This window comes from Cyrtonyx montezumae, unplaced genomic scaffold (genome assembly GCF_038088225.1).
Source record: "Cyrtonyx montezumae isolate F1298 unplaced genomic scaffold, pur_monq_1.0 scaffold_29, whole genome shotgun sequence".
In the NCBI taxonomy this organism is placed as follows: domain Eukaryota; kingdom Metazoa; phylum Chordata; class Aves; order Galliformes; family Odontophoridae; genus Cyrtonyx; species Cyrtonyx montezumae.
This window is the reverse complement of record NW_027072033.1, coordinates 4,351,410-4,366,001: the sequence shown is the minus strand read 5'-3', so window position 1 is coordinate 4,366,001 and position 14,592 is coordinate 4,351,410. Positions and strand designations below refer to the sequence as shown.

Below are 14,592 nucleotides of genomic sequence, written 5' to 3'. Positions count from 1 at the left end.
TTTATCACCACCTAGTTTGAGTGAACCACTTACCTGGAAAAAGCAGTGGTATCATATTTTTTGTTGCTCAGAGAAATGAAGCACAGAGATCTGCTTTCTCTGTGACCATACAGTGTAGGGCAGAGCCGCCACTGCTGCCATGAGGACAGTGGGTCTGAGTCCAGGTCCCTTTGCACAGGAGTGAAAAGTGTATGAGCGTGTTATTGCCTGCAGGTCTGTTACAGGTCCTAGATCATAGCACTGTAGACATCAGAAGTGGAAATTCCATATGGGAGTAGACTGTTCCTGCTGCTTACGGCAAAAATAAAAATAAATTAAAAAAAATTAAAAAAAGATTGGCGTATATTCTAGCTGACACAACAACCTTTTTTATACCGATTTCTTCTCTGGTGTCATGCTGGGGACAGAGAGGTAAAGACAAAAAAGCACATAGTGTTCTTACTATCCTCAGCTCTCTGCTAGCATTTGCCAGCTTCTCAGCTCCTCTTTGCCAACTCCTGAGCCTACTCTGAACAGCAAAGGTTCTGAGGTTGTGACTAGCTTTCTGGCTGAGCACAAACGCAGGAACTGAGCTTCTGAGATCTGTATATGGCAAACGTAAAACTTCAGTAATACATGTGAAATGCATTCTAGTGCTTGTATTGGATGCATGACAGTGTCTCAGCTGTCAGTACACTTCTGACACTAGAATGTGTAATACTGATTTAGTTTTGTGTCTTTCCTGTGGTACTACTTACATGCTTCCTTGCAGTGGGTGCCTGTGTGAAGGGACTTGGATACAGCCTGGCTGCTACTCTGCAGCACTTTCTCAGCAGTTCTGTCCCTGCTCTCGTCTGGCTTTGTTCCTCTCACCAGTGGACAGCCTTCAGTCTAATGCAGTGGCAGTGCAGCAGAGGCTCTGCAGTAGCTGCTGTCAGTGCAGAAGCTTGCACAGATGCAGCCATGCTTTCATATTGTGTGCTAGTGCGGAACAGCTCTAGAACAGGAGAATTCTGCAGGGTGGTCATGGCCAGCATTCAGAAAGAAAAATGCTACATAAGATGGACAAAGTAATCACTTATCCAAACATCCCCATCTCCCTTTAGCTTTAACTGAAAATGAAGACCAGTTTAGGGATTGAATCTGAATGATGAGATTAAGCACATAGGACAGATTCTCTATGGATGTTTCTCTGGATTTCTTGGGAAGGAAGAGTTTCAGTGAGCCATTTTGCCATTGCTCCAGATTATTGCTAGAGAGCCTGTCCTGTGAAGATTTTCCCTTGTGACTTGATAAGCTTCAGCAGTGGCACTGCTAAGGACTGTCTCTTCTGTATGTGATACAGCTGATTTCCCATATCTAACCTGCCTCTGGACTCGAGGCTCTGTACAAGGCTATGGGCACTACTGCTAGCAGCTGTGAGCACCAGCAAGGCCAAGCTATTATATGTATATAAAGAGTAATTAGGAAATGCTTTGTGGGAGGCCAAGGCAAGGCTTGTGTGGCCCAGTCTTAGCGTTCTTTTTCCTTGTTCAGGTTCCCAAATTCAATTCACTTCCTGATAATTTGAGTAGTGTAGTTTCTGTTGTCACACTGCATCTAAAATCATCAGAGTCAAGGGAAATTTTAAGAAAGGGTAAATGTACCCAGCTGTGATAATGTGCTGCTGGATGGAACAGATCCATGAAAAAGGACTCTCAGCAGGGAGAGAGTCACTAAAGTGCTATCAGGGGAGTCAGTATATTATTTCCTGATTAAATATATCTGTCAAATGGAAGAAGGGAAATGGAAGAGAGAATCTCAGACTTGTCTGGCAGATGCTTACCGTAACTACATCACTAACATTTCTGCTAGATACGCTCATGCTGACAAGCAGCGGCAGGTGCAAATTAATTCTCACAATTTTGCCATGTGGTAGGCAAGTGTATTTCTTCATCTTACCAGGGAGAAAGCAAAGCTTCAATGGCACAGTCAGACTCAGTGCAAACAACAGAAACAGTGAAGTTTCCTGGAGATTCTTGGACATTTCTTTTTTACCCTTTTGTCGTTCACATTGTTTTCATGGCTCCTCACAGCTTCTGTTGTAGCATGCTTCACAGTTTTGCACAGAGAAGATCCTGTGCTGACGAACTCCAGCTGGTATTGTGGACTGCTCTTCTGGCTGCCAGGGCTGATAAATTTGCTAATGGGATGTAAATAGGCTTCAGTATCCTTTTTAGTCTCCTGTTTGTGTTTTACCACTCAGGTGGCTTTTTTACGCATTCTCTTGCTATCTCCTGTTGAGAGTCCCTATTGTGTACAGTACGTTTACAAATCAAAAGAAAAATAGAATAAAGTGCAACAACTATTAAATGCAAGGGAAAAGGTGATAAGCTTTCCATTCCTGTGAAATCTTTTGTGTTCAACAAGAATATAGGGTTTCATGCTCCGTTTTTCCAACAGATGAGTGTTAGACCTGTTGAGTTTCCTGAAGCTTTCCAGGAACAATGGTTTTGGAACATTTGGCTTGTGAACTTGGGCCTTCCTCACCTAGATGGATGTTTCTGAAGAACTTAAGCAAGTTACACTCCCTCAGTTGAAATCATTTTTGATTGATTTCCTTTCTGGTACAAAATCAGGTGCTGTGCACTGGCAGTGATATTTTCTATAGTCTTGCAGGGTTTCTGAATATGAGGTATCTCTAGTTTACTAGAGAGAGCTAACCTGGACAAGGTGCCTCTTTTCTGTTTTAATGATATTTGGTAACGGAGAAGTCTCAAATAGAGCTGATTTACTTGATCTTCTTAGATGCATTCTTTGGTTTAGTCTAAACTATAATTTAAAATACCAGAGTATCTCCTCTCTTGCTTCTTGCTAAGGCTGAGAGTGTAATTTGCCACAAGGCATATCCCTTATTGAGTGCAGAGAACCAGAACTGTTGCAATAAATTTGAATTTCAAGTATCATGTTTTCTGTGGTAACAAATTCTGAAGTACAAACTTGTGTGGGAATCAAACAGGCAGAAATATTAACTTAAAATATCTTTGCACTCAACAGAATAAATTTTAAAAAATCTTGATTAGAGACTGCTTTTTATGAATTTACTGCTTCAAATGTTTTCTCCTTCTGAAAAGCCCACAGCATTGGCAGACCTTCAGCATGTGTACACAGACTTCTTTCAATTAAAACATGTTTATCACTACTTTTGAAAGTCAGCTGTGTCTTCCTTGTGTTTACAACGCTAACAGAGCATTACAGCATTTTAGGACCTGTTTGAAAATCCTTAATAATCCTGAAGACACTTTTGCTTCTGTTCTTCCAAAAGATGAAACCTTGCAGTGACAAGTTTCTGACTGCTTCAGAATCTCTTGCAGAAGGAGGTCCTCAGTTGATGCAAGCTGCTATAACTTCCTGAACAGTGATTCCATATCTGTAGAACAGCTGTAATTAAACGCTTAAACAATTGATTAGGGAGATGTATACAAGTAAGATGAGGAATATCTGTAATCAATATGGGATTACAGGTAGGTGGTTTCAGATGGATGTGTTTCACTTGCCTTTCTCAGGCCTACAGCTCCCGCAAGATCACCTTAGATTATGGCCTTGAAATGAGAGCATAATGTCTTCCTCTGAGGAGATTGCTTCCTTCTGTCATAAGAGGGAAGAACTCTTTAGGTTTTTTTTCTCTTAAATTTCAATCCCTGATTTGATTTCTTGTCTCTGACTACTGAGTGTTTCAATCTTCCAAGAAAATAACAGTATTTTAAGTTTTCAGATGGGATTGTGGTTTAGCTACTCCTTTCATATTGTCTGATATAACACTTTTCCAAACTAGATTTTGGTCTGGATAATGGAGGTGAAGGTGCTTCCCCAAAAGTCTGTGATGTGAATAACCCTGAGAGAAGAGTCAGCCAACTACAGAAGGGCTCCATGGCTCATCTTTCATCTGTGACTCATCCCTGTTGTCCTTAACAACACTTAACCCAGAACTTCAGGAACAAATTTGCGCTCAACGTGGTTCTTTTCTTTGCCACCTTAAATGTGTGACTTCTGTGTGGATTGTGAGACTGATACTGACAAAGTGGCCAAAAATGGAAAGTATGTTGAGAAGAAAGGGATGAACGACCTCTGACTACAGCCTACCTGACTATAAAGCTGCACTGTTAAGTGTCATGCATTTCTTAGCTGAATATGAAGGGAAAGAGCAGTTGCTAATATTTGCAGATGTGAAATGGGATCTTCAGGGGATGATTGGGGGTGGTAAACTTCACCACCTATGAAGAACTCCTAAGGCATGAGAAGTGAAGCTTTGCCAAAAAGGCTGGAACTTTAGTTACCTTCAAGTACTTTCTATCCTTTGAGATGAATATACTCTATTCAAAATCTGCTTTGAATCTTCAAGTACTAGCGTATTTGCAGTCTGTTGTTTTCAGAGGCCTAAATGCCTTGTGGTAGATAGCAACTTCTGTCCAGATTTTGCCATTTCAGCTGCAGTAGGATATCTGTTTAAGGAAGGCTTATTCTTGGGTTGGTGAGGGAAACTTCTGGCGTTCTTTACTTCCTTTGTTACTGTTTGTCACAGATGCTGCAGATGAATAATGCCTTTTGAGATCTACCTGTTGTCCATAGTAGAATTGTTTCTAACAGTACTGAGTTTAAAATTATTTTTTGTGGTACCTCACTGATCCCTGTGAAGGATAAGTTCAGCAATACAGACCACAGAGAATCATCTGAATTGTATATGGAAAAATGGGTAAGGGTAAGTTTAGTCTTGCTTTTTCTTTCTTTCTTTCTTTCTTTCTTTCTTTCTCTCTTTCTTTCTTTCTTTCTTTCTTTCTTTCTTTCTTTCTTTCTATCTTTCTTTCTTTCTTTCTTTCTTTCTTTCTTTCTTTCTTTCTTTCTTTCTTTCTTTCTTTCTTTCTTTCTTTCTTTCTTTCTTTCTTTCTTTCTTTCTTTCTTTCTTTCTTTCTTTCTTTCTTTCTCTCTTTCTTTCTTTCTTTCTGTCTTTCTTTCTTTCTTTCTTTCTTTCTTTCTTTCTTTCTTTCTTTCTTTCTTTCTTTCTTTCTTTCTTTCTTTCTTTCTTTCTTTCTTTCTTTCTTTCTTTCTTTCTTTCTTTCTTTCTTTTTTGTTTGTTTTTAGAGCTTTTCATAGTGATAATTAGTACCATTTTGGGTACTAATTAGCAGTGAGCTGGCAGAAAACAAACTGAACTGATAGTCATTTTCTATTCTAAACATAATAATAGTCTGCATCAATAAATAATAAGTAATTCTGTGCTTGCAGCTTTGTGGGAGTGAACTATAGTGAAGACGAAATTAATCATGTCAAGATTTTATTAATGTCAGTTAAATGATAGGTTGTGGGTTGTCTTTCAGTGTTAGCGTGGGTTGAAACAAAAAGAAGTGCATTTTTTCATTAATTCCTGCCTGTCTGTTGCAGAAGTCATTTTACTGAAGTCGGTAGTTACACTTTGTTACAACAGTTGAAAGAAGATTCAGAAGCTCTGAGGAAAGTGTATAAAATTTAAGAATGTTCAGTACAAAGAGCTGAAAATGTGCAGAAAACAGAAACTAATATGTCTGATAAATTTAATATGACAAATAGCAGCCAAGTGAAAGATGAGTACGTTCAGTGGGTCACGTGCATCTGTCTGACTTGTAGAGCTACACCACTAACATACTTCTGACTGACGAAGCAATAAGTAAAGTATGTTTTGACTGGTACTCTCTAGCCGCCGTCATTCAAATCCACTTACTGCCACCTTTACTGACTTTAGAGGGAAACTCTCCAGCTTGAATAAGGGAAATGAAATGATAACATTGTTTCATTTTCCAATTCCTTTTTTAGATGACTATTCTTTACAATTAAAAAAAAACATACGCAAAAAAAAAAAGAAAAAAAAGAAGAGGAAAATAAAGGAGAGGAGGGGAGGGGAGAGGAGAAGACAGAGAAGGGAAGGGAAGGGAAGGGAAGGGAAGGGAAGGGAAGGGAAGGGAAGGGAAGGGAAGGGAAGGGAAGGGAAGGGAAGGGAAGGGAAGGGAAGGGAAGGGAAGGGAAGGGAAGGGAAGGGAAGGGAAGGGAAGGGAAGGGAAGGGAAGGGAAGGGAAGGGAAGGGAAGGGAAGGGAAGGGAAGGGAAGGGAAGGGAAGGGAAGGGAAGGGAAGGGAAGGGAAGGGAAGAGAGAAAAAAGAGAAGAAAAAGAACACCAATACAGAATATTTGCAAAACGAAAATGACACAAAAGTACAATGCTTTGGTTTTTAGTATGTCAGCTAAGTAATGTATATGGAATGACAGAATCAGAGGATCAGACAGAATGGCTGTGGTGGGAAGGAACTTCAGAATGTGATCAGGTCTGATCTTTTATGAGGAAAGGGGGCGCTGTCCAATCATGTCTTGAAAACCTCCAGTGTTGGGGATTCTACCACATTGGAGAGGTTTTTTATGTGATCATTTGTTCTCTCCTTAAAAATATCTTTCTAATATCTACATGAATTTTCTCCTGATGCAACTTTTACTATTACTCCTTCTCCTCAGTTTAGCTCCATGCAAAGAGAATGCATCCATCCTCTTTGTAGGTGTCCTTGAGTGTACTGGAATACTGTGATAAATTCCCCCAGGGTCTTTGCCAGAGTGAAAAGACTGTACAACTCATATGACCCTCAAATTCTTGCATGGTGTGAATATAGCTGGTTTGGTTGTTTTTTTTGGTTGGTTTGGGGTTTTTATGTTTGTTTGTTTGTTTGTTTGTTTTGTTGTTTGTATGGATCACTTTTATTTATAAACCTGATTTTAAATGCAGAAGGCTTGATTTTAGCCTGGGTCAAAATGTTGTCTAAGAGTTCAAAGGTGTGGATGCCTGTTTCTTGTGGATGACTGGAGTCAGGGCTTGGCTTTGGGTTTATACATGATTATTATTCCAGGTATTGCATTTTTATGTACTGAACAAAGCAGCTGCGGCCATTTTTCAGCTGTGATGAGAAAGTTTGTTATGCCTTGATCTCTTCCCCAGTCGATTCTGTCAAGTCACTTCATTTTTCACCAGCACTAATGGTCATAGATCATAGTTTCTGTCTGCTGAATACAGCTCTGTCATTGACGATTGTTAAGTTCAGAATACTGGCATCCATTCCACAGATAAAAAAGCTGGGTGATAGTGTAAAGATGTGATAGTATGCATCTCTTCTAATACCAGCAAAGGATTGGGTCTCTGAGACTTACGCAGTAGCTGTTTGTTTGTTTGTTTTCTGATGACTTTTGTTAAAGTATGATTGATTTTTTTTTTCTTCAGAAAAAATGTGTCTGAACGTTATAACGTTAGGAAAACTAGATGGCCAGAATTTATGTTATTGCTGAATGTTTTTCTTTCTTTTTTTCTTTTTTTCTTTAACTGCAGAAAGTGAGTGAAAAAGTAGGGGGTGCAGAAGGAACCAAGCTAGATGATGACTTCAAAGAAATGGAAAGGGTAAGTCTTTGTATAGATATATGCAGTCATTATTACTGTTTATTTTTACTTTCTAGAGACAGATTTTCAAAGCTTCTGCCCCTGAATAAATTGAGTAGTTTGGAATGTCTCAGATTCTATTCAGTGAGATTGTTTCTGTTTCTTGTCCCTTCTTATCTTTTGATGGAGGAGTACATAATATATGGTACTCTTTATGCTGTCAATATTTCATTCAGAGATTGAAGCTGATGCCAGCTACAAATTACTATCAGTTAAATCATTGTAGAGGGATGCTGTAAGCAGAGTAAATATGGTCATTTCAGTGGAAAGTGTGCCACTTTAATTCTCAGCTTCTTGATCAGGAGGAGCAAGAGCTGTCTGATGAAGATGGTTGACATTTGTGCTGGGATATTCAGTCACAGATTCAGAGAGACCCTTAGGCAGCCTCTGCTGGCAAAATGTCTTGGGAAGAGCTAACTTCCCCCAGTGGACTGCTCAATGAAGCTGGCAGTGGTAGCACTGAATGCCTTTATGGGGAGAAGGAGAGCCTGAGCTCTGTGCAGTGGTGAGAATGTGTTAGTTGAAAAAGTCAATGTTTTTTTTTTCTAACTTCATATTTGAGAGTTGCCAACAAATCTTGTAACAGTAATTACTACTATGTGGTTTATATCTAATAGATAACAGACCAAGAGAAAGAGAATGGAAATAGATAAATATATGTGCATTTGTATAGGAAGATGAGGAAAAATGTCTTGTGAATAGCAGTTAAATGAGGAGGGTGTATCCTTTGTACTTCATCGCAGAGTATTACAGGAGTGATTTCTCCCCCTTGCCCCAGCTTCCTTTTAAAGGTGCCACCAGCATGGGCCTTCCCATCAAACCTGGAATTCATTAAAGAAGATTCAGAAAACTAGTGTTAGCTTTAGAACTGGAAATAGGACAGTGCAGCAGTCAGGGGTAGATCCCACAGGGGGCTTGTGGGAGGTATGCGTTGGCAGCCCAGAAGATGAGAGCACTAAGAGTTGAGAACAGAACAGAGTAAACTCCTTGGCTGCCCCCCCAGCTCCCCACTGGTCCCAAATCCCTTGCCAGCTTCTCTGTAGGCAGTGTACATATTCCTTCTGCTTGTCCATGGCCTTCTGTTCCCTCACTCCCACTCTCCTCTGCAGCCTTCTTGCCATTACTGGGCTCCAGACCAGACAAGTTCAGCTACTTGTTCACCCAGGGCTGGCAAACCTCTGCTGCTTCTTTGTGTAAAGCATAGAGCAAGACCTGGCAGGTTGCAGTAGCAATAAAAAGAAATCCAAACAGGAAGAACAAATGTGTTTTCTCAGATGCAGAATACAGAACTGATTATGATGAGCCCCAAATCTGCCAAAACAGTGTTTCTTTGAGGGCTAATTCTGAGAGAGTGTAGTTGTATATTTCCCTATAAGCAACTTAGAAGGCTGATGCAAACTACTTAAGAAAGCAAGAATTCCTTTTACAGTAGAAGAAAGTAATCATATGCAGTTCTATGTAGTTGTCCTTATTTAAGGTCCTGAATATAAAATATTTCTTTATGGGCTGATCCTATGGAAATAAACAGTCAATGCTTTCTAGCTGCTAATGGTCTTGAAATTAGATACTGAGGAATACCTTGTCTTACCTACTGCAGTTTTAGCAGAACTCTCTCTGAAAGAGGCGGACAGCTCATTTTCTGTTTAGTGGTTGGTTTTGATTTACATCTATCTTTAAATAGTTTTCAATGTCATTTCTATCAAAAAGTTTTCCATATTATGGTCATTTTCCTGGTTAATGAAAAACATCAGTATAGCGTAATGAATTGTGTCAATTTCCTGATAGATCACCTCGAGGTACTCCGCAGTAATAGCTTCGCTTAAAGAGTGATTCTGTTACAAGCAGAAATGGTGGGCTAATATTTTGGTAGTTTTTCAGGTATTGTCACAATTCTGGAACCATCGCTGGATTTGCTCCACAGCTGTTCACACAGACACAAAATTAAAATGATGAGAATATTTAAAAGAATTCATAAGAACAAAAAGAAGAGACAGAAGCGTTTTCTTTTTGTCTGACATCTCTTTTCATCTTTCTTTTTGTTTAACTCTCTGTCCTTTAGAAAGTGGATGTTACCAGCAGGGCAGTTATGGAAATAATGGCGAAGACAATAGAGTATCTTCAGCCCAATCCAGGTAATGTAATTCTACAACCTCACAGTACTTGGAGAACTTTTTGAAAGTATGCTTTTTCTCAAGTGAGAAAAATATTATTATGATACTATGGTATTATGATTTTTGTGAATGGTATTACACATTGTAGCATCATGTAGTGCACTGGAAGTTAAAAGAGTTAATAATGCTCTAGCTTGGATCATTGATAGTTCCAGATATACCTGTTTCAGAAGAGATGAACTACATACCCCAGGGGACTTTGTGTTTCTTTGCATTTCTCCATCTTCTGCTCAGAGGGAAAGATAAAAACTGTTTGCGTGTCATGAGACACAGTCTCTTCCCTTTGGGATGGACTCAGCAGTGGGTGCTCGCTGCCGTCCGCCTTCAGCGTTAGTGTTAGCCTTTGGTTTATCAGACACTCCCTCTCATTTTATTTGATTTCTTAGGTTCAACTCCAATTATATTGTGTTATTTTGTATTCTGATATCTTATTTAGTAAATTAGCTTTCCTCCTCGGATCATTGCTGCTGTTTTGTTTTTAGGTCCATCTCTCTTTTCCATTTCCAGCTTCCCCTTTCCTGGGATGTGGGTCAGTGGGTGCCCTGCCCCAATCATCATGGAACTGGGCCAAATCAGTCCCTAAACAGTTGACATTTTTGGTGCCCAGTGTGGGGCACAAGCTGCCTTGGCCAGGTGGACGTACTTTTAGAGCAAATCTCTCTCTGCTCTCAGAGAGCTTTATTAGAAAGCTTATCTGTACTGCGGGTGCTGTACTCAAAACATGAGCAGACTGCCAATTTTTTCTGGGATATTTGTTAAGTTTTTTAGATGGTGCCAGCTTGTTTTAGTAAAGGGAAAAAAAATGCTTTCTCTTTTAAAACAGCTCTTAGAGTGACTGCATTTCATCATTTTTTCTCTTTTAATGCTCAAAACATACTGGGACTTAAGTTTGGCAGTCTGATCCATAGAGATATGTGTCTATATGATAAATTGAAAACACTGATGGAAATACCTACTTGGTTTTTGTATACAGTGTGGCATACAGTTCCAGAGGGAGCAACTCCAGATGGAGTTGCTAATTCTATAGACCTTGTGATTTTTAAATTCTCCCGGTCTCTCCTTAGAATCCATTATGTGTTCTTTGAATGCTCGTATAATGATCATGGTGTCAGCCTCCATGAATGTACTCCTCATTGTTTTACTCAGTATCTGTATTTATAATATTTTGAGTAAGCTTTCCCCAAGTGTAGCCTGGCAGATCTCATCCTCACTGGTAGAACTGAGATTAATGCAAAGTCAGTAAAATTTCTGTGGGTTGAAAAGACAAAGGTGAGTATGGGCTTCTGTGATGGGTTCCAGAGAAATGGTGGCTTACTTTAGGAGACTTATTTTATTCTTGCATTATTCCTTTAGGTAAAGAGACAACATATGCTTAGAAATGGAGTGTGCTTATGTGCCAGCCATCTGTATGTCAGCAGTATGAGGGTGGGGGCTCCCTGGAGCTGGAGGTGGCTGTCTTCACAAGGAAGGCAGAGCACAGCCTCAGTCAGGGCCTGTCCCACCATGTAGGACATGAGCCCTTTGTGTCTCCCTGGGGATGGGAGAAGGAAAAGGCTGGGGAGCAGGATCTGGGCAGACTGCTCAGGTCCTAGGAAGAACGACAGAGTTCTGAAGGAGTTTATGTGATTCCTGCAGGGCACGGGAACAAAAGAAACACCCTTCTCCTGGTCCTCTAGCAATTTCCAGTCCTCGTTAGAGTTACTACAAAAGGGGGGAATGCAAAGGTGCTGTTCATGGTGAACTGGTAAAAAAGGATGAGTCTGCAGTCCTAATCAGAGATCACTAACATGAACCTTTGAAATAGAAATAAATTGATGGTTTTCATGAGGTGATAAAAGAAAGGCTTTTTAAGGCTGATGGAAAACTGCATGCTGCTGTTTGACCAGAGGATTCTCACAAGGAAGGTGATCTGGATCTGTTTTGGTCTAACAAACCAGTAAATTTGAGAACATATTCATATAATCTAGAAATGGAAAGAGTTTGTGTCAATGCCTGCTTCACCAACAGAATCAATGAAATTATGCAACTGAAAGATCAGTCTGAAAGCAAAACTTGGCCATGTAACTACCATTGATATTTTGGAGCTTCATGGAGGTGCAGACAAAATTCCATATACCTGGAAATAAATTCAAGCTACTGTGAGATACTTTATCACTGGTGTGGTAGGATGAAGAACTGCTGCTGGTATAGCTTACTTCATGATATTTATGTGTTAGTTTGCAGTGGAAAGCAGGACAGTATGACGATGCTGTCAGTGGGCTGAAAAAAGGAGGAAGAATATTTATGAGAACTGTTAAAAAGAAAATAATGATGACTAAAACAGTTTCTATATCAACAGATGGAATACAGTTTATGACTCAAGTCTACAGCTTCATTGCTCACCATCAACAAGCTCTCTGTAGGAAAAGCAATGGGATTGACAAGCATTATGGAGTTAGTGATAAAACTGTTAAACTGTCAAGCTGCTAATAAAAGGAAAGAAGGACTTCTTCTTTCAGCTCTCACCTTATAATTGTTTATGCCAACAGCAAAATTGCAGAAATGTTCCCCAATATGACATTCAATAAAAAAAAGGGTCTTTAAAAATTCTCTGTACAGCTATGTTACTGTTTACTAAAAAGTTATTTGTGATATCAAAACAGCATATTTCCTGTATTTCCTGTTTGCTTTCTCATTTTAATAAGAAATAGAAACATAACATTGCAGAGTGGGGTGAAAATTAGTGAAAAAAAAATAACAGCAATACTTGACAGAAGATTTTGTTTAGAAGTTTACCAGTTTCTCATTGGATGAAGAGGGTTTGGAGTGTGGCACACATTCCTAGAGAATTGGAATATACCCTGAAAACAACAGTGTGCTTGCTTAATAAGGTACAGCTCTATGAGAGATCAGTTGTCTTCATGGTATTTTGAGGGATCAAAACAGGAAGTATGCAGCGTGGCCCAGCTTCACTAAGCATTTAATAGACTGATGGAAGGAAAAAAAAAAAAGGAATCAGGGAAAGAAAATAGGTATTTTAATGACAAAAGTGAATTTATTGAAAGGAATATTGGGCTGAATTTATTGTGAGTGTTGAAGTTAGCATTGTAGACTTCCCAGTTATGGAAAAGAAAAAAAAAAAAAAGGAAGGCTATCTGAAAATGGCTAAAATTGAGCATGATGAAGTCTCATTGGGAAAATCATGTAGTTTCCATGCAGATGTGCGTGGTTATAACTTGAAATTAAACAATTACTTATTGAGAGTACAGAAATTGAATATAAAACATTCTTGTGTTTTACAGTGTGTCAGTAAACACTTGATATTAAGAGAAATTAGTAGAGATACCAGGAAAGTCAGTGCAAAGGATAAGGTGCGCATTTGGGAAAAAAAAAAAAACAACACAAAAAACCAAGCCATTTCCATGTGTTTTTTTGTAGATCTCTGCCTGTCCTCACTGAGGCTGAGACATAAATTAGAAAAGAAAGCACATGGCACTAGTGCAGTATAGCAATAGAATTGAAATGTGTTAGGAAGGGATTTTTAGATTGACTCAGCAGTGACTTATCTGGGCTCCCATGGAAGCTAATGGAATTGACTTTAAAAGAGGAGAAATAAAGCTGCTGGTGGATGTATTCTGAGATTTCCTACTAAAACTAGATTATCTGGGACTCGAGCTTTCCAATTAAGTTAGGCGTAGAAACAGATTTGATACTAATGATTAAATGAATTGAAATATGATTTATTTTTACCTTTCTCTTCTTCCCCTTTCCTTGTTTTCTGTTTATTTTTTGTTTGTTTTGTTTTGTCTGCCTAATTCTTTTCTGTACCTTTCTCATTCTACTCTTAGCAGCCTGTCTGAGACATAGCCTCATCCTTTTTTGACAATTCCTCTTATGCTTTTGCTTTAATTTCTGAAAGTATTCACATTTGTTTCTGTTTTATTTCAGCGTACTGCATCCATTCCTCCATTTCGATTTCCTGGCCAACTGATTTTGTTTACACCCTAGTCTCATTCATGCTTCTGAATTTCTCCATTACCACTATCCTTTCTATGCCATTTTTAAAGGCCACATACTTCATTAGTATTCAGTTTCTTAGAGTGAACAGTCAGTCTGCTAATGGTAGTTTTGTAGTGGGTGGCAACAGAAGGCATCAAGGAATTCAAATACAGAAAAGCATGATCTTCTTGCACTGAAATGTACTGAGACAGCTTACAAAAACATAGTTACTGTCTCTTAAAAAGGTACTAACCCTTCCTAGGTGTTTCCCAGCCAAAACAAGTACCATGACATCTGTGTTTTTGCTGTCTCTGTGCATAGACCATGTCTATATCTGTGCATAAGTATATACATCACAAAGTGAAATATATTCAGCAGCAAGACCCATCTCTTAATAAACACTCTTCAAAAATAAATTATATGCAAAACACTTCTTGACTGTACCCTGCTAATAGTTTGCTTTGTTGCAGGAATGTGTGCAAGGCCAAGTTTTGAACAATTATATTAGCTATTTGACACTTTGTCAGTAGAAACAGTAACTTGTCAGAGCTGCTGCCTTTTCTTTTTCCCCCTTCATGTTTCCTGGGGTGTGGGTCTGTGGGTTCCCTGCCCCATTAGTCAGAGAACTGGGCTGAACTGGCCAATAAATCATTGACATTTTTGGTGCAGAATGTGGGAAGGGGACCATGGACCCTTCTTTTCAAGGAGGAAGGTAGAGGCATGTAAAGGTGCCTTTCTGTAGTAAATAGAATGGTGTTAATAGAAAAGCACACTATTAGCTGGAAAAAAAATTGTAGTAAAATTCAACTGAATTCAGTCTCTGCAGGCTATTCACATTCTGTACGTGAAAGAAAGCATATCCACAGGCATATTATTTATTTGTGTTATCTTTGTACATTCAAAAAGATAATAACGTGGGAGTTTATCCAAATCCTCACTTATATATATATATTGCATGATTTTGGGCTTCATATCTAGGGAG

At 39.0% G+C, this 14,592-nt stretch overlaps 1 protein-coding gene across 3 annotated transcripts in view; it reads left to right on the top strand.

Annotated features, from left to right (window-relative positions):
• SH3GL2 (SH3 domain containing GRB2 like 2, endophilin A1) overlaps positions 1-14,592 on the top strand; it is an 89,589-nt gene that overhangs the window by 60,051 nt on the left and 14,946 nt on the right. The window contains exons 2-3 of one of the 3 annotated variants that reach the window (XM_065740628.1): positions 7,358-7,422; positions 9,521-9,593. The exons of 1 other annotated variant lie outside the window; for it this stretch is intronic. In XM_065740628.1, coding sequence (XP_065596700.1) covers positions 7,414-7,422; positions 9,521-9,593 — 82 coding nt within the window. In that variant the 5' untranslated portion in view covers positions 7,358-7,413. Of the gene's footprint in view, positions 1-7,353; positions 7,423-9,520; positions 9,594-14,592 lie in introns of all 3 variants that reach the window. One more of the 3 variants, XM_065740626.1, reaches the window with a different exon arrangement.